Source organism: Phalacrocorax carbo, chromosome 5, assembly GCF_963921805.1.
Source record: "Phalacrocorax carbo chromosome 5, bPhaCar2.1, whole genome shotgun sequence".
Taxonomy (NCBI): domain Eukaryota; kingdom Metazoa; phylum Chordata; class Aves; order Suliformes; family Phalacrocoracidae; genus Phalacrocorax; species Phalacrocorax carbo.
In genome coordinates, this window is record NC_087517.1 from 18,084,823 (window position 1) to 18,109,751 (window position 24,929).

Genomic DNA, 24,929 nt, shown 5'->3' on the forward strand with positions numbered 1-24,929 from the left:
GAGGGCAGGGCGGGGCGGGCGCTTCCGTGTCACCGCCTGCCGGCTCTGCCGCGGCCGGGTCCGGAAGTGACGGTCGGGCGCGAGAGCGGAAGCGGCGGCGCAGGCTCGGGCGGGTCCCCGGTGCGCGCAGCGGGCTCGGCTCCCTCTGGCCTCAGAGCCCTTCCCCCCCCGGTACCGACATGATCCTGCTCGAGGTCAACAACCGCATCATCGAGGAGACCCTCACGCTCAAGTTCGAGGGCGCGGCCGCCGGGTAGGGACGGGGAGGGGCCGGGCCGGGCCTGACCGGGGGCGGCGGGGCCGGGGCCGGGGCCGCCGAGAGAGGGAGCGGCGGGCGGGGCAGGGCTGTGCCGGAGGTTCGGGCGGGCGGGTGGGTCGGCACCGGCCGGAGGGGAGGGCCGGGCGGGTGGTGGCGGGGTAGGACGGGCGCCCGGGGGTCGGAGGGCGGGCTGTGCGGAGCGGGGGGGGGGGGGGGGGGGCCGAGGTGGGGGAGAGCTGGGACGGGAGCGGGGCGGGGGGTGCTGAGGCTGGGCTGGGAGGGGTGGTAGGAAGGCAGGATGGGGGCCTGGAGGATGAGAAGGAGGAGGATCTTGATGATGGTGGAGGGTGTTACTGAGGTGAGGTGGGGGCCTGGGGAGCTGGGACGGGGCTGGGAGGAGGGTCGGTGCCGGAGGAGGGTGATCTGGGTGGGGGTCGCTGAGCTGGGAGCGGCGGAGCTGGCGGGAGCTCAGGCAGAGCAAAGACTGGGCGGTGAGGCAGCAAAGTTGGACTGACAGAACTGGGGAGCGAGCGGGGCTCGGTGGGGTGATAGCACTAGGGCAGCGCAGAGGCCTGGGGGAGGAGAGGGAGGGTGTTGGAGGCTGTGGGGCTGAGGGAGCAGAGCTGGAGAAGAGGGACTGGCCAAGGAGGGAGTTGGGCGGAAGGTGGATTTGCAGGGGTGTTTGCTTCGGGTAAAGCAGCCTTCGTCAGAACGGCCCCAGCGTGGTGCCGGTGCTGGTACAGAACGTGTCGGGGGAGCCGAGGAACAGGAAGCCTGTGTGTGGAGCCCTGGCCTCAGCCTTTTGCTTTGGGGGTGGGGAGGAGATTCCAGCCTGCCCCCGCTTTGCTTCCCTGAGCAGGAGGGATGCAGGCCCGCGGCTCCATCACGGCCCCTGGTACCAGCCTGGTGGGTGTCCTGGCCTCATGGAGTGGGTTGGGGGGGCTGGTTTGCACCTGCACCACGAGCTGGGACAGTTTGGTCCCTGGGGAGCCAGCGATTATTTTGCTGCAAGTGTTGCATCAGGGCTGTAAAGGCACTTGTCTGAGCACAGTTTAGCTCAAAAGAGAGTCCCTTCATATAAATGTCCTTATCCGTAGCTGAGCTACCCATGGGCTTGCTGCAGTGTCTGCTGGCCTGAGTAACACCAGGCACCTTTGTACAGAGACAAAGCCTTGAGAAGCAAAGCATGGTGGTGTTATCTCTGGGGTGGAGCCTGCCCTGGTGCCTCAAAGAGCTTAGCCAAGGCTGCTCTGGGAAGTTCACCCAGGCAGGTGTCTTTTACTGTGTCACCTTTTCCTCCAGTGGCTTTCGAATCTCTCAGCCTTTTGTGTGCAGAACTTTGACAGAGGCCGTTTCCTCTGCTTTCTCTTCTCAGTTGACTTCTTGCTCAGTTGGGTTTTATTTTGGTTTGGCGCTTTTTTTTGTTTGTTTTTTTTTTTGTTGTTGTTGGGTTTTTTGTTTGGTTTTTAAATAATATAACCTTACAGGCTGCACTGCCTTGCAGGGTAGCCAAGCTGCTTGCAGGCCTTTTATTCTTCTTGAGCCTGATTGTTTAACACAACAAGTTTCCTCAAAGCACAGGCACCGCACTGGGAAGAGAGTGCTCCTGGGTGATCACTATGGTGTTGCAGCTGCATCCATTAAAAAATATTTTGTGTATGGAGGTTAATAGCGTGTGTCAAAAATGCTTGTTCATCACAAGTCCGTACTGAGGCACTCTTCCTGCTGGAGAGAAAATGCACATGCGTCCCTGTGTTGGTGTAAACATGGAGGTGGCAGCCTACAGGCTTAAGTGTACCTTGAAACCCTGGCTCTGTGCTACCAGAGCTAGGGTTGCCCACTGTGCACCAGCCTGCAGGCCCCTGAGGTTTCTGTTTTGCTGTACTGCAAAGCCTCCTCACTTCTGCATCGGCACGCTTGCCTGGCGTAGCAGTTGTTCCTGGATCAATTCCTAGTGCGGCTGATGGTGCTCTGCTCCTGCCTCTTACTCATTTACAGCATGTTCTTTTACGTAGATGTCATTTCTAGATAAGTTTTGTGCCATGAGTGTTTTGCTGGAGGAGAGGAAGTGATTTACTTCTGCATTTTCTTCTGTGCTTGTGCTGGGGTCCTCCTGTCGAGGCAAGCGCAGGGGGAGACAAAGGTCTGAGATGTGCAGGGAGGTGTATTTTTCTCTTGCTTTCAAGTCATTTAGGGAATGGGTGTCATGCAGTGTTTATTCATGTGAAAATTCTTTTCTCTCCAGCCACAGTTCTGGGGTCATTCCTGTGGCGCTGAGCCTGGACGCAGGAGGGGATTTGCTGTATTTTGCTATTTTGGTGATGGTTTTCCCAAGGCGTGTCTTGGAGACGGACACAAGACAGTCAGGGCAAGGTCAATCCTCAATGAATTTGGTGACTCCGAGGAGTGAGTCTGGACACTTGGACAGAGTTGGCTTTGAGTTATTTGCTCTAAAATAGGAGTGGGACAGCTGCAATGCACAGGTTTGTCCCTAGTGGTTATCTCAGAGCCAGGTGTGCCTGGTAGCTTCAGTGCCAGCCTGGCAGTCAGGTAGGGTGGGGTTTGTTTACAAATCCTTTCCTGGAGACTTGTTCTGTGAGTGGGCTGCGTTGCTCCCCTGTGCTTACCTTGGCCACGCTGTGGCCATGATTCAGCAGCTTCCCTGCTGAGCTTTCCTGGACCCTCACGTGAGAGACGCTTCATGTTTCACCATATCATATAGAACTAGGTCATGTTTAGAAGTTGGAGCTAACAACTGCTCATAACGTTATTGTCATATAATATATGTCCTGGCGTTCCCAGTGTGGAAGGTGCCTTGGCAGGCTGCAGACAAGAGATCAGCACTTGAGGCAAGGCCTAATCTGTGTCGAAGACCCTTGACGAGGTCCTTGGGGCTTGGCAGCATCCACCCATTAGCAGGGTAATTCCAAATTTAGTTTGGGTTTGTGGGCACATCCCATGGAAACCTCACCTCCTTGGACAGCCAACATTGAACATTGATATTTAGATCAATGTGGTGACAAGTAATGGACTTGAATGCATCTAATTTTTTTCTTTATTTAATATTCTAAGTTCTTGTTTTAAATCCATTTCCTTAAACCAACCACATTTTTAAATAAAGGCCTAAAGCTACCAGAATCTGTTGAAATAACTTGAGTTAGGAATTTGCTGGTGAAACTTTTAAGAGTGGAACTGCTGCAGTAGGGAAATACCTGGCGGTATGTAATGAGGCAACTTGTGAGCTTTCACAGGTGTAAAGAGAATAAAGTATTCCATAAGCTTTTGACTAGTTCATTTTGACTCGAGAAGTTCCCTGGAAGCTGGAGTCACACTCAGGTTTTCTCATTTCTGATAGAAACGTGATGTGAGGGGATGAGCTCTGCCAAGTGGAAGATTTTGTTTCTCATGATTGCTTTCCTTTATTAACTGCACAAAAGCCCAACAAACAACTTCAGTGTAAAACATTTTGATGAGTGTCTACTGTTTCGGGTGAATACTCATTCTGTTTAATGCATGGGGAGGAGCTGCCTCCCAAAAGAGATTTGCCATCCAGTTTTCCAGTTTTGTCCTGCTCTAATTTAACTGACCCCAGTGAAAGCGTGGCACAGGGCTTCATTCACGGGGTTTAGTTTTCCAACCATACATAGCTTGCCCTAAATCTCCAGTAAATTAATCATCTACCTCAAACTGTTACTTAGTATTTACCCACTGTGCAAAAGAAAACAAATTTGCATAGCTGGAGAACAGTGTGCCTTTTCCTTTGGTCGGGGGTGGAGGGAAGAGAATCTCAGATTAAATCTATAGTTTCTTTACAGCCTTTAGTAGGTGCAAACCTGCAGGGCTTCATGGCTATCAGCTACATAGGAAAACAGCTGAAGCTTGAACTTCCCTGATGTAGAGTGGCTCCTGTGAACTGGTTGGAGAGCTGGGCTGAAGCTGTGCCCATGCACTTTATGGTACTTCCCATTTGCTGTCGTTGTCGTGCTTGTTGGCTGTAGAGCTGAGTCCTTCAGACAGGGAGGCTGAGCACTGGGTGAAACCAGGTAGCATGAATTTTGTTTATGTGACACGTGAAGAGAGTTCGTCGTGAGGAGACGGAGGAGTGCTTGGAGGCTGTCGGGCATGCTGCAAGGGTAGAGGAGCTTCAGGTCCTGCCAGGCACCACTGAGAAATCCCCTGTGGGAGCAGCTGTGGCAATCCATGGCTCTGGCACTCGGGGGAGCTCAGCAGCCCCACCAAAAACAGAGGTTGCTCCTTTGCCACCCCCTTCTTCTTTCTGGCACAAGCATTTCTATGGCTTCAGGGGAAACAGGGATGGGAAAGTGACCTAGGTTAAAACTGAAGAGGCAAAACTGGGTATTTTTAGCTGAGATGAGTTTCCTCATCCCATTAATTGTGTGAAGGCTGCTCGCCATGGTGCAGTGGAAGAGCAGGGATCAGATCTCCTTCCTTCAGCAACAGTGGCAGGTGCTGGCTCAGCATCCTTGCAAGCCCAGCCTGGAGCCACACACCTCCCCTGGCATAACCTCACCTGCTGAAACTCAAGCTGCCTGACTCTGAGGAGTGCTCAGGTGATGCTGCTGGCAGAAAGTAGTACCCTTGGGTTCAGCGTGGGATGGGTGGCACTTGTGGGAAACCTTGGCTGTCCACATTGACTGAGCGTGCTGTAGGTGTTTGGGCAGAGCTCCCGTGCTGTCGTAGCACATCGGGCTTCAGCCACCAGAGGAGGTGACTTTCCATTAATGGTGGATATTGAACTGCCTCTATCTGGGGCTAGGCAGTGCTCTGCTTTCAAGTAGCAGTGCAGGGAACAGGAGGGAAGAGCATCCCGAATCTGCCAAGTGTTAGGCTTTTGCAGGTTGTTCTGTCTTCACTCTAGCCTCAGTTCTCATATCAGGTTCCTGAGAGGGGCCTGCTCTGTATTATTGTCTGAGAACATTTCTTGCTGCAGCCACCAGCACTTGACACCACAGAAAAGTGGGTATCAGTTGCTGTAGTGAAGAGCCACAGTGAATGGTGTGTACAAAATGAGGCTCTTCCCCAGAGCCTCACCACAGGATTGGATTGCTCCGGTGGGGAACTGCAGTTACCTGCCCGCAGCTGGAATGGAGGTGGCTGGGTGGGGTGAACACCTGGCTGGAAGCAGACCTGCTCATACCTGTGCACTGTGGGACCAGCTCATGCTTTGTCCGCTAGGAATCCCAACTCCTTGCTACCAGTCAGCCTTGTTCAGGCTGCTGGGCCTGCTGCGAGGGAGAAGCTCGGGCATGGAGGGGTCACCTAACCAAAAGGGAAGAGCCAGCATGTGTGGGGGCTGCCGTATGCCACTCTGCATCGCCCCGAGGGAGCACTCCTGCTCAAGTGCCTGGTGGGTGTGCTGCCAGAGCTGCGGGAGTTCTTTGACTTCATGTACTCCCGCAGCTTACACAGAGTAGCTTTTGTTAGCTGAGCGGGGCCCAGGAGTGGAGGAACTGTTCAGATAATTTTAGACATTGCTCATAAATTTTTTTATTGGGGTGACCTTTCTGTAGCAAGAGCCTGCAGTCTGTCGCTGAATCTGGCTCGCTCTTCCGAACTGTGTGTTGACTCAAGTGATATGAAAGCTCTACTCAGAGCTTTCAGCTTTGAAATATCCCCTTTCTTCCCCCCACCCCCCCTCCTCTGGGGCAAGAGATTAGAATATCTGCATGACTGCAGCTTTTAAAATAATTGCCATCCTCCTTTATTAGGTACAGGCCTTAATTGTGATGTGGGGGATGCTTCAAAACGGTTGCCGGCCAAGTTTGCGTTTAGGTCTGTTTAATACAGAAGATGAGGGCTCCATATAAGTACAGTCTTCGTTTTTCTGTTTGTAAATTTGTTGTAACGTATGGCTAAGAGCCATCGTGGCCTGAGAATGAAGTGGGGAGGTTTGGAAGTTCTCCGAGTCAAAATTGAGGAAATGCTGTCAGAAAAAAAGATTTGCTGTTGCTCTTAAGTGCTCGCTGGCATCTGTCCATGGGTGCTGTGGCTCTTCGTGGTTGTTTTGCTGTGTTGAAAAATCTGATCTGGATCTGGCAGTGTATTAGATAGACCCAGTGTAGGAGCCATTTGGAGATGAATAGGAGGAATACGGGCAAGAAGATGTAAAACCTGTCAGGGCCTTTTATTGTTACAAGCATAGGGGCAGATGGGATTTGATGTGGATTTGACTTCAAACCTGATAAGCGTTATCAGAAAATGGACCGCTGCTGCTTGGAAGAGCTGCCATTTTAGCATCTGAGTTCAGGCAGGGTTTTGCAGAAAGGTCTGGTGTGGATTCGGTGTTTAGTGTAGAGAGGAGCCATTTCAGTTATTCCTGGTATGAGCTGGTTTTATTGTCCATTCAAGGCCGAGGGTAGCAAAGAGGGAAGGTCAATGGGGAGGCCATGGTTCAGGAGCTTGCAGAGGTCCCAGCAGCTCGCTGCCTCGGAACCAGATGGGCTGTCCTGTTTGAAATCCTCCAAGTGTAACCAGGCTTAGTCTAATTCTTGGACCTGAATCAGGGGTGCAAGTGGACCCCAAACAAGCTTCTGGCTGCCCAGAGCCCTGCGTCAAAGTAAAACACAAAAAGGATGGCTGGGATTTATAGCACTTTGTGCCGAGCTGCTGGATTCTTGCCATGGGTGTGGATGGGTCTCATCAGGGAGCAGCGGGAGCTCTTCAGGATCGTGCCAGTAACCTGACAGTAACTGCTACCCACCCTGCAGCAGCACAGCCCTGGTCCCAGGGCTGCCGTGCATCCCTTGCGCAAAGCCTTTGCCTGCACGAGAGCAGGGCAGGCTGGGAGCGCCTAAACATGGAGGGGACACACTGTGCCTCTGCAGAGTGTTCGGCCCATCCCCGCTGCTATTTCTGTTGGCGGAAGATGGGGTTTGTGGAAGGCTGAGGGAAGTGATTGTGTGCATGCATCCTGCAGCACTGTCGCTCGTCCGGAAGCCACAGGAGGCTGGAGGTGAGACCTCCTCTTTCTTCTGCCTGGGGACTTCTTGATGGGGGAACAACAATTCGGGTGGCAAAAGGGGTGGTTTTTCTCTTGTAGAAACACTTTAAGTAGCCAGGATGGTTTTGGTGAGGTGAGCCAGAGAAATAAATAGAAGTGCTTAAAACTTTGGGGTTGTGAGGCTGCTGAACTATGAAGGGCTAAGAGTTTCATTTGCTCCCAGCTGCACTTCTGACACCCTTCCCTGTCCTCCCCTGGGTCGGGCCAGGCTTGGGTTACTTAGGTGTGTGCCAGGCAAGGCAGAAAAAACACCCTGCAGCAGATGACAGGGCTGGCATGGCTGCAAGGAGCTCTGTATGCGGCTCACGTGAGCGCTTGCTTCACTGAGGCTGTGCTGGGAAGTGATTGAATATTCAGCACCTGAAGTTCTGCCCAGTTACCTGCTTTTCCCTTAAATATCTCCACTTGCCATCCCCAAGTACAAGGACCGAGTCACTTGGGAAATCAGTGTTAAAATAACTTCCCTAAGAAATCATGTTTGCGCAATGAAAGGTTCAGAAATGGGGCCGTGTTAGCCTTAAGCTTTTGTGTGCAGAACAAAGGCTCTTGTGCAGAGCCATTAACCGACTTCGGGTACGTGGTCTTGCATGGCTTCTTAAATAACATGACTAGTGATCTTCCTGCGATCCTCTGGGGTACTGGTCGAGCAAGCAGGGAGTTGTTGTCCTTCCTTGGCAAAACCACTCCAGTGTGCTGGCTGTCAGTCGCTTCCCTGCATTGCTCGGAGGCTGGTGCTGTGTTCATAGGCTCTGATGGGAGCCAGGGCTCTGGGAGGCATCGGCTCCGTGTGTGTCGGGAACGTGGGTTTGAACAGTGTAACTCTGAGAAGACGGAACAGAGGTTTAAGGATGCGTCCTCTTTAATATTCCTAGCTCTCATGTGCCTGACTGTGCTATCTTTAAAGCTTCCTACATAGGCTTCTTTTTTTATAAAAATTTATACTGCCATCCAAGCTGATTCCCAAGTCTGAGTGTGGTGCTCTAAAAGAAGAACACGTCTGCATTGACTGACCGAGTGGGATCAGTGGGATTTTCTTTCATCTCTACTCTAGCAGTCCTCAGTGAGCAGAAGTGGCTTGGATGTGGTATAGGGAATTGCTCCCCTTTCCAAGAGCCTGAGCTGAATATGCAGCAAGGGATGCCCTGTGAGCCTCCATCCCAGGCCCAGCTGGGAGGGGAAGATGAGAGTGAGGGAGGTAGCAGGTAGCTGGAGCTGGCACAGCTCCTAAACTAAAGGACCTGCCTTGGGTGCACTTGCGCTGCTTCTTTCAAGTGTGTGGTTTTTATCTTCAGTGATGCAGCACAAAAGACTGAGGCTCTCCAGCCTCCTGACAAAAAGGACTGCTGCTTTTCATGGCTAATACTTTCAAGAAGCAGCAACTCCTCATTGTTTCCACTTAGGATCTCCAGCTGGGGTTAATTCCTCCCTTTCCACCTGAGCGAAATGTTGTTGACCCGGTGCACGGTCTGGGATCAGTGCTGTTCAATGCCTTGGTCTCCCGCCATTGCCCTCCCTGACTTCTAGCACACCGTGGTCATTCCTAGCTTCCAGGAATTAGGCTGTCTGCAGAAAGGCTGATGGAAGAACAGTGCTTTCTGCTGGGCGGGTGGGGAAGCATTAAAACCTTTCCAGAATATGGTGAGGGAGAGTAGTTACTGCTTCCCCCAACTTTCTTGGTGTATGTACCGAGGTGTAGCCGGTACCCAGCAGCATACACGTGTGTGGACAGAGCAAGGTTTGGCAAAAAGGTTGAAATCGGTCTCTGCGCAGCAGCAGCGTAGTTGAGACCATAAGGCTGCCTTGACACACTGGCTTTGGTTTGGGGAGTTATTTCAGCATGTTGGTTCAGACAGGTGTGAATGAATTGTTTTAGAGGCTAGATTCCCGTTAGCAGCAGCATTTGCCTGTACCCTGTTTAATATTGGCCACTTTTGAAAAATAAGTGGAGATATGCTGTGAAACCTGCATGCTCAAAATCTATTAATAAACTACAAATAATACTCTCTGCCAGCTTTGAGGCATATTTTATCCCATCTGGAGTAACACTGGTGCTTATAGGAATGGGGAGAAGTCCAAGATTTCTTGTCAAAGGTTATCTGCTAGTTGAACAGCTGGAGTTAGAAGGGTTTTCAGGTAGAGCTGCTTGTGAGAAATAAGGCATTAGAAATTAATCCTCTTTCCTTCACAGCTTGGAGGCTGCTATTTGGGTTATCATTTACCTCCTTTGTTTTCTTTGCTTTTTAGAAATAAACCAGAGGCAGTAGAAGTAACATTTGCAGGTAAGCTCCACAACTCTTGTGGCTTCTCTGAGAAAGGGCTAGCTCAAACAACCTGCCTGCAGTTACACCTGGCTTGCCCAAATTCACCCAGCACCACTGCAGGGGGAGGAGAGCTGTGCAGGGGCAGATGGTGTGGAGACCCTGCAGCATCCCCAGAGTTGGGGCTTTGTCAGCTGCCCCACTATTTTCTCTGTCCATCTGCCTTCCCTGGGACTTTCCCCACAGCAGTGAGTTCAGTGGTGGCAGCACTTTGTTTGGTGTGCATGTGCTACCTAGCTCTCTTACCTCGCCTGTTCTCTGGTCCTGCCCTTGTTGCTACTTGTTATTAGGTCTTTAGCACCATCTGGTTTGGGTTGTTAGAAAGCTGGCTCAGGGTGACAGGCAAGATGAATTTATTGCCTGAAGTTTGCTCTCCAGGATGAGAAGTGGCAAAGAAGTTCAAGTGTTCATTCAACAGCTGATTTTTTTTTTTTTGCTTCTGTTATCAAGAATCTGTGTAAGCTGCAGAGCTCCATGGCGAAGTGGAGCTTGCAAGGTAGCTGGAGGGTTGCCTTTCCCTGCCATTTGCCCTCCCTGCCCATTCTGCAGTGAAGTAGAAGCTGTCTCAGCAGGCAGCAGCTGAGCTGCCTTTGCTGGCAGAGATATTTTCTCCTCCAGGCTGCAGCTCTGGCCCAGTGGGCATGTCAGTCACTTTCTGCGCTGGCCATCCAGAAGGCTCCTGTCTCTCTGCGTTTGTATCCTCGTGCGTTGAGCACAAGCCAATTTGCCAAGGATGCTAAATGACACTAGACTAGAGCTTTCTGTGATGGACAGGTGTCAAAACTGTTTCAGTTCTTTGAATGATAACAGGTCTCCCTACATGACATTACCGTTTTCCTTAATTACAGGTTTCTCTCCCAGTGTATGTGTGAGAGCTGGAGCAGGGGGACCAGTGCCACTTCATGTAGTTCTTAGAACATACGGGGAAACGTTCCTTAGAAATAGGAGCTTGTTCCTGTTCCTCACGTTTCTCTCACTTGCTTCATAGACTTTGATGGAGTCCTTTACCATATTTCAAACCCCAATGGAGACAAGACAAAAGTGATGGTCAGCATTTCTCTGAAATTCTACAAGGAACTCCAGGAACACGGTGCTGACGAGGTGAGTGAGCATCTCTGGGCCTTGAGCCTGCAAATGCTGTCTTAGCATGGGCAATGTCCTTACAATGTTAGTGGATCTAATGTCTAACCCACAGAGAAGTACCAGTGTTCCCATCTCATGGTAATGAAAGGAGCAGCCCTGTGCCAACTAGGAGTCCCCCTTCGCTGCAAGACAAGGGCAAAGCGTGTTCACACTCGTGAATAAGAGGCCAGCCTATATGACCCTACAGGCTGAAAGTCTAAAAGCACCACTAATTTTGAAAGTCCAAATGAGTGTGAGGCCTGACTGTATAAAAATAGTTTCCCTGACTGATGTGTTGAGCCTGTGAGTGAAGGAAGGCACCAAGACAGAGTCCCATGGCAGTGCTCTTCTGACTCTAACCACACTTGAGAGCGAGTGATGGGCTCCTGCTGTGTGTGCAGACCTTGATCTGCAGGCTGTCTGGTTCCCTTTTTGCCGCTGCTGTGTCAAGTAGCAGGTTCAGTTCCTGTTGAATGGGCTGGGGCTGAGGAGGGCCATTTATGGTAGAAAGAAGGAGCCTCACTGAGCTGTGGTTGGGTGGTAAGACAGGAAGTGTGACTCAGTTCCCGAGTCAGTTTTCAAATCTCCTCATGTTAGCAAATGAGGTTCACCCAAAGCTCTTCAGCAGGCTTTTGCCTCTGGGTGTCTGTCCTTGGAGGAAAACGAGGAAACTGCTCTATAAGTTTATTGAGAATCTGGCAATAAACGGGATTTGAACCCAAAATGAATTCCTGCAAGTTGCTACAAGACATACCAATGTCAGAATAAATATGACCGAGTGTCATGCTTTCCTGGTTCCTATCTGCAGAGCTTTCTAGGAGCAGTATTGCCTGCTATGTAACAGGGTAGTAGGAGCTGCCACACCGAAGGTACTGCTGCTGGCAAACAAGACAGTCAAGCAGCCCAAATAGTGAAGCCCTCTCAGTGTGTTTAGCAAGGATTGTCATGATGCCTGATCCCAAGAGAGTTGCTGTGGTTGGCAAGTGGCTGACACCACCGTGCATCAGTAGCCAATGCAGTGATGGCTGGCGAGCAGTGTTCTTCCCTGTCCCAGCTGCTGTGCCAGGCTTGTTGCTCCATGGGCCATGCTGAGAGTGCAGGCAGCTGACCGGCAACTTCCCAAGCTTTGAGAGGAAGAAGTGATCTCTGCAGGACTGCCTTGGGAGTGCTCACTAAATGGAAAGTACATTTTTAAATCGCCATTTAGGAAACTGTTGCTTTCTGTGTTTCCGTGGAGATGATGGAGCTTGCTTCTACTCCATCTTTGGTGAAACCCCACTGTGAGGAGCACAAAGTGGTGTTCCTGCTAAGACAGAGCATCTCCCTGGGCTGCTGCAGGTAGGCTTTCTGCTGAGAGGAGGTTTTGGCATGCAGAGAGCCCGTGCATCCTCTCTGCGTGGTAGTGGGTGTCATCCCAGGAGGGCCAGTTCTGCCACAGCATTGTTGTGTTCTCTGTGAAATACCTCCTGTTCCCGGCCCCCTCATTGACACACAGCTATGGCTCAGCTGAAAATTGCCATTGATGTAAAATTCAGCAGTGATTATGTTTGAAGAAAGGTTTTTGCTATGTTGTAGGCGGCTCTGCTTCTGGGAGTCATCCAAGCTGCCTGGCAGCCTCCTCTCCATCCCCATCTGTCCTGTGCAATAGTCTAAAGCAGGACAAATGATTGCCTGGCTACACGATGCCTGACCACTGCTCTGAACTTGCCTTCCCGCAAAGAGAGGGACAAGGCATGCTTTGCAGTGCCTTTTTTATGCTTGGCACCTGCCTTTGAAGGGGAGGGAGGGTTGTAGTCCTCAGATCTGTCAGCAGAGCTTGACACAACAGTTCTCTGAAGGTACAAGGCATATGGAAGGGGTTTTCTTCTCTGCACAAGTTCAAGACTAGCAAGAACTTTAAAAAGTTCCAGTTTTGAGTCCTGTCCTGCAGCACGTCCCCTGTCAGTGGGGTTCAGGGAGCTCTGCCTATAGTAAGAACAGACAGTAATACTAGAAACCCATGACTTAATATTTGTCCAAGTTCAGTTAGACCAGGAGAGGCAGGCGCTGAATTTTATGTTTCTAAATAGACACTGAACACGGCCTGGACTGCATGGGAGGAAACAACTCTGATAGCTTGTGCCCTCAACGTTTAATTTATTTTCTAGGTATTGAAGAAAGTCTACGGAAACTACTTGGTAAATCCTGAATCAGGTAACCCTGCTATAACATTTACTCTGTGTGTCTGCATGAATGCCATTCCAAAATGACTTAAGTCACCTCAGAAATGCTCAGATGAAAGCTGCACTTCATGAGCTTGATATCTGGGGCTCTCTGTACAATGAATGGCAATTTAAAAGGTGGCTCAGGTATGTCAGGGCTGAAGTAGCTTGCAGCACAGGCAGTAATTCTTGATGCAGCCCTCCTCCAGGAAAGCCTCTGTTCCTCATGCTGGGGTCTTTGTTCTTCTCAAAGACGCTTTGTGAGACACAGGAAAACCATGGTTACCTGTGACAGCATCTCTTCCTACTCACTGCAAAAACCTGGGAGCAGCTCAGCCAGCAAGTGTGTCTGGGAGCTCAGGAAGGAGACCCAGGAGCGTTACCATGGCCACGTGCAGAGTTCAGGCATGGCTTCTGGCAATGCTTGGAATGGGAAGCACTCACCCCTGGGGCTTCTGGGCGGGCTTAAGGCAAAGGTGGGACTGCAGATGTCTCTTTCTGGAAAATGTCTCCGGCTGCATTAAGGCCCTGCATAGATTAAGGTTAGTGGTTGTCACTCCCCAGGTTACAATGTCTCTTTGCTCTACGACCTGGAGAACCTTCCCGCAGACAAGGACTCTATCGTGCACCAGGCTGGCATGTTGAAGCGCAACTGTTTTGCTTCAGTCTTTGAGAAGTATTTCAAATTCCAGGAAGAGGGCAAAGACGGAGAGAAAAGAGCCGTCATCCACTACAGGGACGATGAGACAATGTAAGTGTTCAAATCAAGCAGCACGGGAATCGGACAGCTGTCGGTACGCTCTCTGCTCCTGCTCACAGCTGTAGGTTGTGATGGAAAGGCAGGAAATCTTACTGCTCCATGTTTTGGCAGGGTAGTAAGGGCCAGTCCTGGGCTGTCAGAAGTATCCAGTGAGGGTAATGTTCATCCCTTGGTCTTCAGGGATGTTACACAAGCGTCTCTGTTATGGCAGCATTTGTGGCCACTCCCAACAGAAACATTTTGCTCCCTGTGAATACTGTCTTGAGGGAGGGGAAATTTTCAGCAGCCAGGCCTATGAATGGTTGTTGCATCTGCTTGACCTTGTCACGTGGTTGCTTCTTCATCCAGTTGTACTTCTTAGCTCCTGTTCATAGCTGGGTTCTCCTCTCTCACCCACCTGCAGGTATGTTGAGGCGAAAAAGGACCGCGTCACAGTTGTGTTCAGCACGGTATTTAAGGATGACGATGACGTGGTGATCGGAAAGGTGTTTATGCAGGTATGGAAACTGAATTACGGGGAAAGGGTCTAGTCCTCAATTCAGATGCATTCTTACTTGAAGCAGCATTGCCGAACAAGCAGACGTTAGGCTGAAGTGAGCTCACAGGCAGTTTAATGCATGTAAATGCTTTGCAGGGCTCCAGGCTGCACTGGGGTGGAAGAACTGTGTTAATAGGCATAGGCAGTGTATTTTTCTAATCCAGGCTCTTGCATTAGCATCTTTATTATTGATGGTCTTGCCTGTATGGAAAATCAAACATATTATGTGTTGCTGATGAGAAACACCACAGCGAATATTTCAGTATCCACCTTGAGGCCCTGTAGTGCAGCTAGCTGTCGTGTAGGGATTGCCAGCCAGCTGAGGAGCTGAGCGTGATGAAGAGGCCGTAGAGGGAGAAGAAGGGGTGAGGCGATGTTGTACTGTGCCTGGGATGGTGCTGAGGTTTGTCTTCACCTCGAAGTTTGTTCCTGCTGACGTTCAAATGCTGCAGAGACTCAGCAGCTCAGTGTGGCTGCTCTCACATGCTGCGATGAGCTCTCAAGTTTGAGCTTTTCAGAGCTATAAATTTGCTCAGTCTGCAGGCTTGAATCAATCATCATAATGCCGAGCACTTCTGGATTCAGCTACCCTTTGCAACTGCCATTTAGCCTGGAAGCATTCAGAGGTCCGTAGTGAACACTTTGCATGACTGTTAGCAACTGTGTGCAGCCTGTGGAGATTGAGACATTTGCTTACAGCTGGGGAGTGCTCAGTGCATGCTAGTACATGTGTTCATCTGTGTCGCTGGTCTGCCTGGCTCATTTTGCGTGTGCTGAAGCACCTGGGGAGCCTCCTGTGCTGGCACAGCTGTGGAGCAAGGCCCTGCACAGTGTTCTGGGGCTAGGGGAGCTTCAGCCCATCTGCTCAGGGGTGCCAGGCTGTGTTGCTGAGGCTCATGGACAGCAAGTTACTGGTCTAGTTTGCTGGATACCATTTTACCTGTGTTTGGGGGGTCATTAGAACAGGGTCTGTTGTGATGGGAGTCTTTATCTCGCAGCTCTGCTGTCTGCGTTCTTTAGCTATGGGCAAGGCATCTGCTCTGGCTTTGAGATTTTCCCCACCAGCATACTCCACAGCCTGGAATTTAGCTTTTAGAACATGGAGGGAAGTGTGAGGTGAACAAAACAGGGTTTGTGAGGCTCCCAGGGAGGTTGCAGGGCCTCAAGGCAGCAGCTGTCCAAGAGTCTCCATGTCCCAAGTTCTCGGTTTTTACAACAGCAAACCCTGCTCCTGCCCGGCCGCAAGAATTTCCACTCTGAGTCATGCTGGCTCCTTCCCTCCAGCTATTGCTCTTGCATAATGCAGCCCAGTCAGGCATGGTGGCTGCTCATCTGGGCTCTCATGGAGAAAATCTGACCATTAACTAACCAGTGAAGCTGTTTGAACCATTTCACCCTCTGGCATAAGCAGGCGGAAGAGCAAGCTAAGCATTTCATTAAGGAAACTTCAGTCAACTACTCAGTTCTCTAAAAGGGGCATGGATGCTGCTGCCCTTCCCAGAGTGAGCTGTGCTCAGAAGGGAGGTGAGGCAGAGAGTGACTGATGATGTGTAGGTTTGTCTGGGGTCAGTGAGGCAGAGGGGAGGCTTCCCTGCCTTAGGGCAGAATGGTGTCTGGACTTACCCAGCCCTGTGTGGGGACAGTCCTATAATTCCTGAAATGTGGAGCCAGTCCATTTCATGTGAGGTGGAGGTCATGCTGCTGTCAGAGGGGTTCCCCGGCAGAAGGGATCTCCCTGCCTAGAGGTATTGTTCCAAGGTGCAGAGAAGCGATAGGAGGAGCAGGCTTTGCACATGAGCTTCAAACCCCATAGATGCCTCTTAATGTCTAGGCAAAGACTCCTGGTGGGAGATGCTTTCTCAAATGACAGAGCCTTTATGCTAGGTACAATGGAGACATCATAGCCCGTTCTGAGAATTTCCTTTCCTCTGGGGTGATGGGCATTGCCCACTTTCACTGGAAGCATTGATGGTGTTGAGTTTCTGGCAGGAGCTGTGCTGTCTCATGTGCTTGCACAGACTGAGGTGCCCCTTCCACAAAACACCTGTGGCAGGAAGTATGAAGCCACCCCAGATGAGGGGCTGCACTAGGGCCACATGTAAATCCAGGGCCGCCATGTGTTTTGGTCTGGTTTTGCTGGGGAAAAGGATTGTCTTCCAGAGGTTTGGCCTAATGGACTCGGCCCACTCAAGGAAGGCTTGGAAACCTCCTGCTCAGTTGCCCTGTGGGAGGGGGAAAGCCCCATTTGCTTTCCCAGTTGGAAATGTCACAATGAGACTCACCTTCGCTTTGTCTTGTTCAGGAGTTCAAGGAGGGTCGCCGGGCCAGTCACACAGCCCCCCAGGTGCTCTTCAGCCACAGGGAGCCACCCTTGGAGCTGAAAGACACAGATGCGGCTGTTGGCGACAATATTGGCTACATCACCTTTGGTAAGTAGGCAGCTCTGAGGCCTGGGGACACTCGAGAGGAGAGAGGTTCCCACTGCTGCATGAAAAATAACAGGGAATTCACCTTCCCCAAGTGTTGAAGTGGGTCACTGGGGGCTGAGGGGACTCTGGAGTTGCATTCCATGTTGTCTGCACCCTTTGGTGGGTCCCTTTGCTGCATCAGGTCACCTCAGCTCTGCTGTGGACAAGAAGGCATGGAAGTGGACAGTGAGCCATTTAGTGTCTGCCTACAAAATAAGTTCGGCATTTGGGAGCAAGGGAAGGGTGTTTTTGCTGTAATATTGTGAAAACTGGAGGTTTCTTGGGGGATGTTTCATGTGGGTGTATTTGAAGCTTGTCTGGCTACAGGCACCTGTGGAGTGTTTGATGAGCAGAGGCAATCAGAGAGCAGGAGCAAGGCAGTGAGTTCTGCTTCTCCAGCTCTGCCTCTTTGCTCTGGGCCAAACACTTCTGCCTCTGATGAGCCACTTTCCCCTGCCTGCAGAGGTGCTGACCAACCAAGTCATCACTTCCTCCTGGGCAGCAATGCTGAGGGCTGAGCTGAGGAGTCCAAACCCTGCCCTGTTCAAAGGGAAAGGTCTCTTCCAGAGAAGTTGGGGGTCATGGTTGGATGTGCTATTAGGGTCTCTCAGGCCAGCATTCCTGCAGTTTGGAGCTCAGAGGTGGAGCACAAACACTGCAGGGAAAGGTAAAGTTAGCACTGCCCTCCTCCTGTGCTGAGAATGGTGCCTTGAGGTTAGGGCAGCTCATCATATATGGGAGGCCTGTCTAATGGCAAGTCTGGATGGCAAGCAACCCTTCATTCTTGTTGAGACGCAATTTCCCCATTATCTGATCTGACAGTCCCAGGTGAGATCATCGCCCGTACAAAAAGGTCTTTCAGCCCTTGGATCTAGGATGCTTAGCACACCACCAGCCTGTGGAAAGAGTGAGCCACAAGGCCCCTGCAGTAACCAAGTCTCTGTCACAGGGCTGGCAAGCTGCCAGGCAGGGATCCACAACTGAATTCAAGATCCAAGGGCAGTCTGGTTCTTGAAATCAGTTGAGCAGCCTGGCTGCCCTTGTCTGCCTCCCAGCTCTCTCCTCCATTTGCTTTTCCCAAGCACTGAAGTAGCGTCATGCAGTTTCCTACAGTGCCGTCATCTCTGGGCACTTGGCCTTGCCTGTGTCCTCCAGAGTGCACAGCTGTGTCCAGGCTGCTGCAGGAAACGTGGAAAAGTGCTGCTAAGCCCTGTGTTTAAAAATCACAAGAGCTGCTTAATTTTGGTATGTGTCACAGTAAAGCACTCTTTGTAGAGAGCAAAAGTAGGCATTTGGAGAAGCATACCCTGAAGCCTCCAGCACTGGAGGAAACCGAAGCCCTTTGGTAGCCTCAGGAGGCACTGTGACAGTTTGTGTTGCCCTATTCTTTCAGTGCTGTTCCCCCGTCACACCAATGCTGCTGCCAGAGACAACACCATAAACCTGATCCACACATTCCGGGACTACCTGCACTATCACATCAAGTGCTCGAAGGTACTGAGGGTACGGGCTAGGGGGGGATACAGGGTAGCTTTGGCCTGTCTAACCTGGGTGCTGCAGGGGAGGAGCACAGGGCAGGGGTGCCCTCCTGAGAACTCACTAGGGTCTGGCATTGCCCTCCCCAGTTACACAGGGGTGGCAAGTGGAGCATCATCACCTTCTCCCTGCTCTGTGGCGCAAGCAGTACCTGTTTCCTTCCCATCCTAGCAGTGAAGTAGGTTTTTTCCCTTTTGGATCTGGTTTCCTTTCTTTCTGGGAACACAAATAAGAGTAATTGTTCAGAGAGACCTGGCTTTGACCAGGACTCAGGCAGCAATTTTCATGGTTGCCTCCTGAACATCCCTTAGCACCGTGGTTGTGCAGAGCTAGGTGCTTTCCCAACAAGGAGCAGAAAGATAGCTCCTAAACAGTGTTGTGAAATCTCAGCTATGAAGACAGGATCCTGATGTGTCCTGTTTTTTGTCCTGATGAAATGCAGGCCTATATTCACACGCGTATGAGGGCAAAAACATCGGACTTCCTCAAGGTGCTGAATCGTGCCCGTCCAGATGCAGAGAAGAAAGAAATGAAAACAATCACGTGAGTAGCAAAGCAGGGCCTGGGTCTCTGGGCTTCTCTGCCAGTCATGAGCTCGCTCCTCCTCAGCATGGCGTACTGTTGTCCAGGAAGGACTGGGATGCTGTGGGGGTGACAAGACCAGGGCCTGATGTGCAGCGACCCCATCTGAGAAAGGGGGTGTTTCAGTGAGGTGCTTGCCTGGGTACCTTGAGGCAAGAGACTGGATCTGGGCATGTTGGCCTCCTGGACCCCTGTGCTCCTTCCACAGCATTCACTTACTGCCTCATGTGTCTGTTGTAGGAGCTGGGTCTGTGGCAAACCCTCCGCCAGCAGGTCCTTTGAGAAACAAGGCTTGTATGTGGCTCTGCAAGCCCTGGTGTCTCCCTTGTCCCCCTGCACCCATGGTGGCATTCATGGGGCTTTCCCCCTATTGTATTAAAGCTGGCTGATCAGCTCTGGGGACAACTCCAGCTCACGGGGGGAGACCAGGTCCTTCCTAGGGGTTTGCGGGTGCTGAAGCAGGTTCCTGCTACCCTGGTGCATCTGCAGCTCCTTGGAGCCCTGGGTGGCCCTTGGGCAGCAGATGGCTGGGGCCACCATTCTGGCTGGCTGGCTCCCTCTTGTGACTAAAGCAGCCCAGAGCAAAGTGGGTTGAAGAGAGCAGTTGCATGAACATGTTTCCCTCAGGTCCCAGAGCCCCTTGGTGTCCTTTTTCAGTGTGTCCTGGCAAGTCCCCACACCTCCCCACAGCCCTGTGACCTGGTTCTGCAGCCACAAATGCCTGTGAGCTCTGAACCAGCAGTGTCTGCCTGGCTTTGAGAGCTCAGTGCAAGGGTGTGACCCACCAAAAGCCCTGTAGCCACCCTGGGGCACCCCAAAACAGTGCCAGGGGCTGTGCTGACCTCTCTTTGCATCCTTTCAGGGGGAAGACATTCACAACCCGTTAACACCAGGGTCACTGGGGCTGCCGTGGAGGACAAAGGTTGGGGCACTTGCTACACGATAATCGTAGCTTTTAATGTTGCACCTCTGTGGGCTCAAGGAATTCAAGCAATCGGGGTCTGTTTGTACGACAGTTTGGGGAGTAATCTGCAGAAACGAGCTGTGCTTGCAAGGACTCGATCGTTCCAAGAAACAAAACCTTAAGTCCAGTTTGATTGACTTAATTTCTTTTCTTTTTTAATTTTTTTTCTTTTCAAGCTGTTTTGCTTTGCAATATATTACCAGAAATAAGTTGCAGTATTTCTTATGAGAATAATGCAATATTAACTTGTTTTCTTCTAAGTATGAGTTCAAAACTCCTGTATCTGAAGAAATACTGTTGGGGTTCATTAATAAAGGAGATCTTTCTATCTTAAGGGGCTGTGGGGCTTTGGCTTGTCAATGCATGTAGCCTTGCCCTGGAAGGGGTGTTTTGGGTCACAGGCACAAAGGAGTAGTTACTGTATCCTGGAGCAAATTACTTCTGGTGGTCTCTGTCTTGGGGGCTGAAGTGGGGGTGCTGTGCCCAGGTCTAGAGTATCCTGTTGTGTCAGGGAACTCCTGGGCTGCACAGAGCAGACTTCTCCTGCCCTGAACCCCTCATTCCCCCTAACAGGGAGAGCCAGGGTGGGGATCCCCTCCTCCACCCTGACCAGCATAAAACTGTCTGCCATTGATGCTCAGGCTAGGGTTGGATGCTGGGGAGGTCCCAGAGAAGGGAGGGAGCACGGCTCACCAGGTCATCCTCCCCACAACAAGGAGAGTAGATGGCATCCAGTTAAGTGAAATAATTTATGTACTTAAAAGACATTTTCATACAAAACTCCAGGCTTAGCCCCCAGATGGTGAGGGCAAAGCAGGGCAGGCTGGAAAAATTACAAAGCACGCACTGGCAAAGGGTGGCGAAACCCATCTCCCTCAACCTTCTGTACACGAGCCTCCTGGCAGAGTCAGGATGCCATCCCTCAGCACGGTTCCTAGCGATCAGGGCGCTGGACGCAGAACACTTTGGCTTGGTGGTCACCAGAAGTCGTCACCACAATGGAGGCATCCCTGGGGGGGAGACAGGGCTCAGAGATGGGGCTGGGGCCTGTGGGCATCCCTCACCAACACACTAGACCAGCTCTGATCTGCCCCCCTCCCCCTTGAGACCCTCAAGTCTCAGCAGGGATGTGGGTCTGTCCTCCCACTTGGGAGGAGACCCCAGGGGCACCCAAAGGAGTGACAGCTTCTTATGCAAGCTCCTGAGGCTGGAAGTCCCTGCCACCCCTGGTCCCTCCACCCATCAGGGAAGGGGTCTGGGTGTTCCCTGCTCACTTGTTGACGGCGAAGTCAAGGATTTCAGCTGAGTGCCCTCGGTACTCGCTGATCATCTTCCCCGAGCGGGCGTCCCAGAGCCGCACGGCCCCATCCAGGCTGCAGGTGTACACCACGGCCGAGCTCTCCTCCCACAGCAACTGCACGATCCCCGACTGGGGCAGGGGCAGGCCACAGGGTGAGCACTGGGGACCCCCAGCAAGTCTCAGCTCCCCCCATGTGCCCCCCCACCCCTGCAGCTGGGAGAGCCAGCCCCCAGGGCCGAGCTAGGGAGCACATCCTCTCTGCAGGGACTGCAGCTGCCTTTGGGGAAGGCCAAGGGGCTGAGGGAGAAGCACAAATTGGGAAATGGCACCAGGAAAGCCCCTGGGCTCCAAGGGAGGTCTCAGATGGGCCTAAGGACCTCCCCCACCAGGCCTAGGAGAGGGGGTAGTACCTCATGTTGGCACTTATGCCTCAGGTTCTGTGTGGAGAGGTCGTAGATAGCCAGTGTGCCATCCAGGTAGCCCACAGCAGCCAGTGGCATCCTGCAGAGAGGGGAACAGGCATTATGTGGCCGTGGGGGAAGCAGACGGAAGTATGTGAAGGCTCAAGGTGGAAGGCAACCCCTATGCTGAAGGCTATAGTGTATGCAGAAGCTGAGGGACAGCCCGATGGCCAGAGCCATGAAACACAGCAAGAGTTGGCAACCAGCCCAAGGTTCACAACAGAGAAGACAATGTCCTGGCAGGAGAGAGCCGCAGCAGCCAGGTCTGGAGGGTAGCCTGGCCAAACACTGGTCCATCAGACCAGAAACCCAGCAGGTTGCAGGGAAGACTGAGCAGCTGGTGTACCTTGTTGTCCATGTCACACCCAAGTGACCCGGGATCGCTACAGCCAGCTGGGGAGGACGGAGGTGAGAGAAGCACAGCAGAATGAGCACACAGGGTGGAAATGGATCTGTTTGTAACAACCCCAGAAAGATGTAGTGCTGAAGACAGGCTGTCCCCACACTCACACGTTACAGAAGCCCAGCGACTCCACTGAGTTGGACTCTGCCTCCTCGCCCTCGCCGGTGGGGGCCTTGGGAGCCACACTGTCCATCTTGAACACACACACCACCTGGGTGGAGGAAGGCTGACTAGTCCTTGAGGGGAGGGGAAGGGGACCCCCAGTCGCACCGAGATCCCCTTCCTTACCCAGGATCGAGCCTACACCCCCTGGACACCACGGCCCAACCCCTAAACCTCAGCTCCTCGGAGCAAACAAGGGAGGGAACGTCCTTCTACCAGCCCAGCGGGACCAGCCCCGGGTTCCACCAGGGCCTCTAGAAGGAAGCAGTTGTGTTGGCCGAGGGCGCCTCCTGATGGTCGCCGGTGACCACCACGGCCTGTTCAGGGCCGGCAGAGCCCTGACCCACCCGGCCAGTCCCCCGGGGCTCCTGGCTCTGTCCCCGCCCACAGGGACCCACCTTGCCCGTGGCAGAGTTAACCAGCTTAGCTTGACAGTCCACAGAACCCGTCATGATCAAACTGCCGTCCTGGTTGCTGGCCACACACGTCAAGGGGTCCTGGTGGCCATCCTGGCCTGGGGGGCGAGCAGGAGAGGCATGAGCACCGTGTGTCCTCCCCGCAGAGACCTGATGGGCCTCAAAACCCACCCTCCTGCAGCCTCCACCTCGCCTGGCTCTGCCAGCACCCCAGTGGCAAGGAGCAGCCACCTGTGGGGATAGAGAAACCCAGCGCCAAGCTCCCTCCAGCAGCCTCTGGCCTCGGAGGGTTCCACCTCTCCACCCAGGCAGAGGTCAGAGCCCACTGGAAGGGGCTATTCCCCAGTTAGGAGCACCCCAGGTGATTAACCTCTTCCCTACCTTTCAGGACATGCAGCGAGGTTCCCTGCTTCAGGTCCCAGATGCGCAAGCTCCCGTCCTCGTACCCCACCACCGCTCGCTTCCCTGGGTGAGACAGAGCCAGCAGATAGAGCAAGAGCTGTCCTCATCCCTTCACCCCCTGCTCAGCATAGACTGGCAGAAGCAGGAGGGCAGATGATGGCAGCGGTATCTGTCACAGAGCTGCTGGCACTCCCCGCCCCAGACAGACCCTGTGCCTCACCATCAGGCAGGATCCTGCCACATGTGGCCGGGCACGCAGGGCCCTGGAAGGTTTTGCAGTCTCCGCTGGGGATCTTCCACATCCAGGAGTTGCCATCAGCCGTGCCCACCAGAAGGACATGGGCTTGAGGGTGCCACTCCAGCCACTGGGCACAGACACGGACAGGCAGTGTCACGGGGGTGGCAGCCCCCCACCACCCAGCCGAGTCCCAGCTGCCAGCCCATGAGCCCCTCACAGCCCCAGGGGTCCTGCCACTCACCTCCAAGTCCCCCACCTCGAAAGACCACACTTCTTCCTTGGTGTCCACCCGCCACACTTTTATAAGCCCAGACATGTCACCCGTGGCCACAAACACGGAGTCATGACTGAAGCCAGCACAGGTGACCGAGTCCTTGTGTCCTACAAATGTCAGGGGACAGAGACCACTCAGGCTGAGCTCTGGAGGACGGTCAGGAGCCCGGCTCCAGCAGATCATCAGCTGGGGAAGACCACATCGAGAGACACATGGCTAGGAAGGGACACGGCCGCTCACTTGGACAGCCTCAAGCACCTCACCTGAGCATTCGAACAGAAGCTCTCCATCGCTCACACGCCACACAAAGGCCTTGTCGTCCTCCCCGCCCGTCACCGCCAGCGTGTTGGTCTTGGGGTCAAGGCTCACGCAGAAAACAGAAGCTTCACAGAAGATAAGAGAGAGGCTACATGGCTCTGGCGCAGCTCACGCACCACCCAATATGCCCTGGGGGTCCAAATGCTGGTCTGGGTGGGATGTCAGTGAGCTGAATTCCCAGCCCAAACCAGGGTGAATCTATTCTTCCCGTGGGGGAAGAGCAGCACAGGCTGTCTGCCAAGCTCAGGGCGAGCTACCATAGTAGGAGGCTCGAAGGGCATCTCTACCAGAGCTTAAGTTAGAAACGAGCAAAGCCCCAAAGCATTGCAGCCCTGAGTCGTGACGGCCACCCCGGGAACAGCTACACGCCGGCAGCCCTTCCTCTGGGGACAGCCAGGGTGGGAGCAGGTCCCAAGAGGGACCCTGGCTGCCGCTGCCCGTGCCCACCACTCACCTGAGTGGAGGGAGAACGTGACCTCGCTGTCGTCCTGCGCCTCCATGCCATCCTCCACCCCCTCGTCATCCTCCGTCTCCCAAGCCTCAGCGTCTGGCTCTTCCTCTCCCCCGTCGTCAAAATCCACGTCCTCCATCTCCTCGGCCAAGTCATCTGCGGGGGACGAAAGTCAGAGGCTGCGGCGGCCTTGACCTCCCAGGGCAGGCGGCGGCGGGCACGGGGGGTCCTAGGGGGGAACTGGGGGGTCCCGGGGGACGGGGCAGAGGAGTGGGGAGGACACAACGCGCGGTCCCGGTGCCAGCGCGGCCGGGACACCCGGAGCGGGGGGTGGGGAGAGGCCGAAGGCCCGGAGCGGGGGGAAACGGGCCGGTCCCGGGGCTGGCACTGGGGTGGAGCGGGGCCGCTGTTGCCCCGGGGGGAGGCTGGAACCCCCGCGGGCCCTGCCCGGTGCGCGGCGCCCCGTCTCACCCGGCCCGGGCGGGCCCAGCTCCACCACCTCGATGATCTCCTCGTCGCCGTGGAAGCCCAGCGCCCCCGGGCCCTCGGCGGGCTCCATGCCGGCCTACCCGCGCACCCCACCCCGCCGCCGCCGCTTCCGCCGTTCGCCCCGCCCTGACCAATCCCAGCCTGCCGCCCTCCCAGCATCAGCCAACCCTGACCCGCGTCCTCACCCGGACCCCGCCCTATTCCGCCAGCGGGGTAGGCCGGCCCCGCCCGCGCGGTGCTCTCTGG

General features: G+C 53.4%; 2 protein-coding genes across 2 annotated transcripts; one reads left to right on the top strand and one right to left on the bottom strand.

Annotated features, from left to right (window-relative positions):
• The first annotated feature begins 64 nt into the window (after positions 1-64).
• ARPC2 (actin related protein 2/3 complex subunit 2) lies at positions 65-20,103 on the top strand. The gene is made up of 10 exons (XM_064451328.1): positions 65-253; positions 9,525-9,559; positions 10,587-10,699; positions 12,868-12,913; positions 13,486-13,672; positions 14,085-14,178; positions 16,522-16,648; positions 18,081-18,181; positions 18,666-18,766; positions 19,668-20,103. Exons 1-10 carry the CDS (start codon positions 180-182, stop codon positions 19,690-19,692), a joined length of 903 nt encoding a protein of 300 aa, XP_064307398.1. The 5' UTR covers positions 65-179; the 3' UTR covers positions 19,693-20,103.
• A 396-nt stretch (positions 20,104-20,499) lies between these two features.
• Positions 20,500-24,807, bottom strand: AAMP (angio associated migratory cell protein). The gene is made up of 11 exons (XM_064451327.1): positions 24,666-24,807; positions 24,198-24,350; positions 23,689-23,808; positions 23,393-23,532; positions 23,134-23,278; positions 22,893-22,976; positions 22,494-22,609; positions 22,041-22,144; positions 21,480-21,570; positions 21,044-21,198; positions 20,500-20,779 (listed from the first exon to the last, which is right to left on the bottom strand). Exons 1-11 carry the CDS (start codon positions 24,751-24,753, stop codon positions 20,704-20,706), a joined length of 1,272 nt encoding a protein of 423 aa, XP_064307397.1. The 5' UTR covers positions 24,754-24,807; the 3' UTR covers positions 20,500-20,703.
• Between the last annotated feature and the right edge of the window lie 122 nt (positions 24,808-24,929).

What these genes read in the sequence shown, in the direction of transcription:
- ARPC2 (XM_064451328.1), top strand. Translation starts at nt 180, where the DNA reads ATGATCCTGCTCGAGGTCAACAACCGCATCATCGAGGAGACCCTCACG. An exon ending in CTTGGTAAATCCTGAATCAG is followed by an intron (nt 12,914 to 13,485) that starts GTAACCCTGCTA and finishes GTCACTCCCCAG; the next exon opens with GTTACAATGTCTCTTTGCTC. An exon ending in TACAGGGACGATGAGACAAT is followed by an intron (nt 13,673 to 14,084) that starts GTAAGTGTTCAA and finishes ACCCACCTGCAG; the next exon opens with GTATGTTGAGGCGAAAAAGG.
- AAMP (XM_064451327.1), bottom strand. Translation starts at nt 24,753, where the DNA reads ATGGAGCCCGCCGAGGGCCCGGGGGCGCTGGGCTTCCACGGCGACGAG. An exon ending in TGGCAGGATCCTGCCTGATG is followed by an intron (nt 22,977 to 23,133) that starts GTGAGGCACAGG and finishes TGTCTCACCCAG; the next exon opens with GGAAGCGAGCGGTGGTGGGG. An exon ending in CTCGCTGCATGTCCTGAAAG is followed by an intron (nt 22,610 to 22,892) that starts GTAGGGAAGAGG and finishes CTCGCCCCCCAG; the next exon opens with GCCAGGATGGCCACCAGGAC.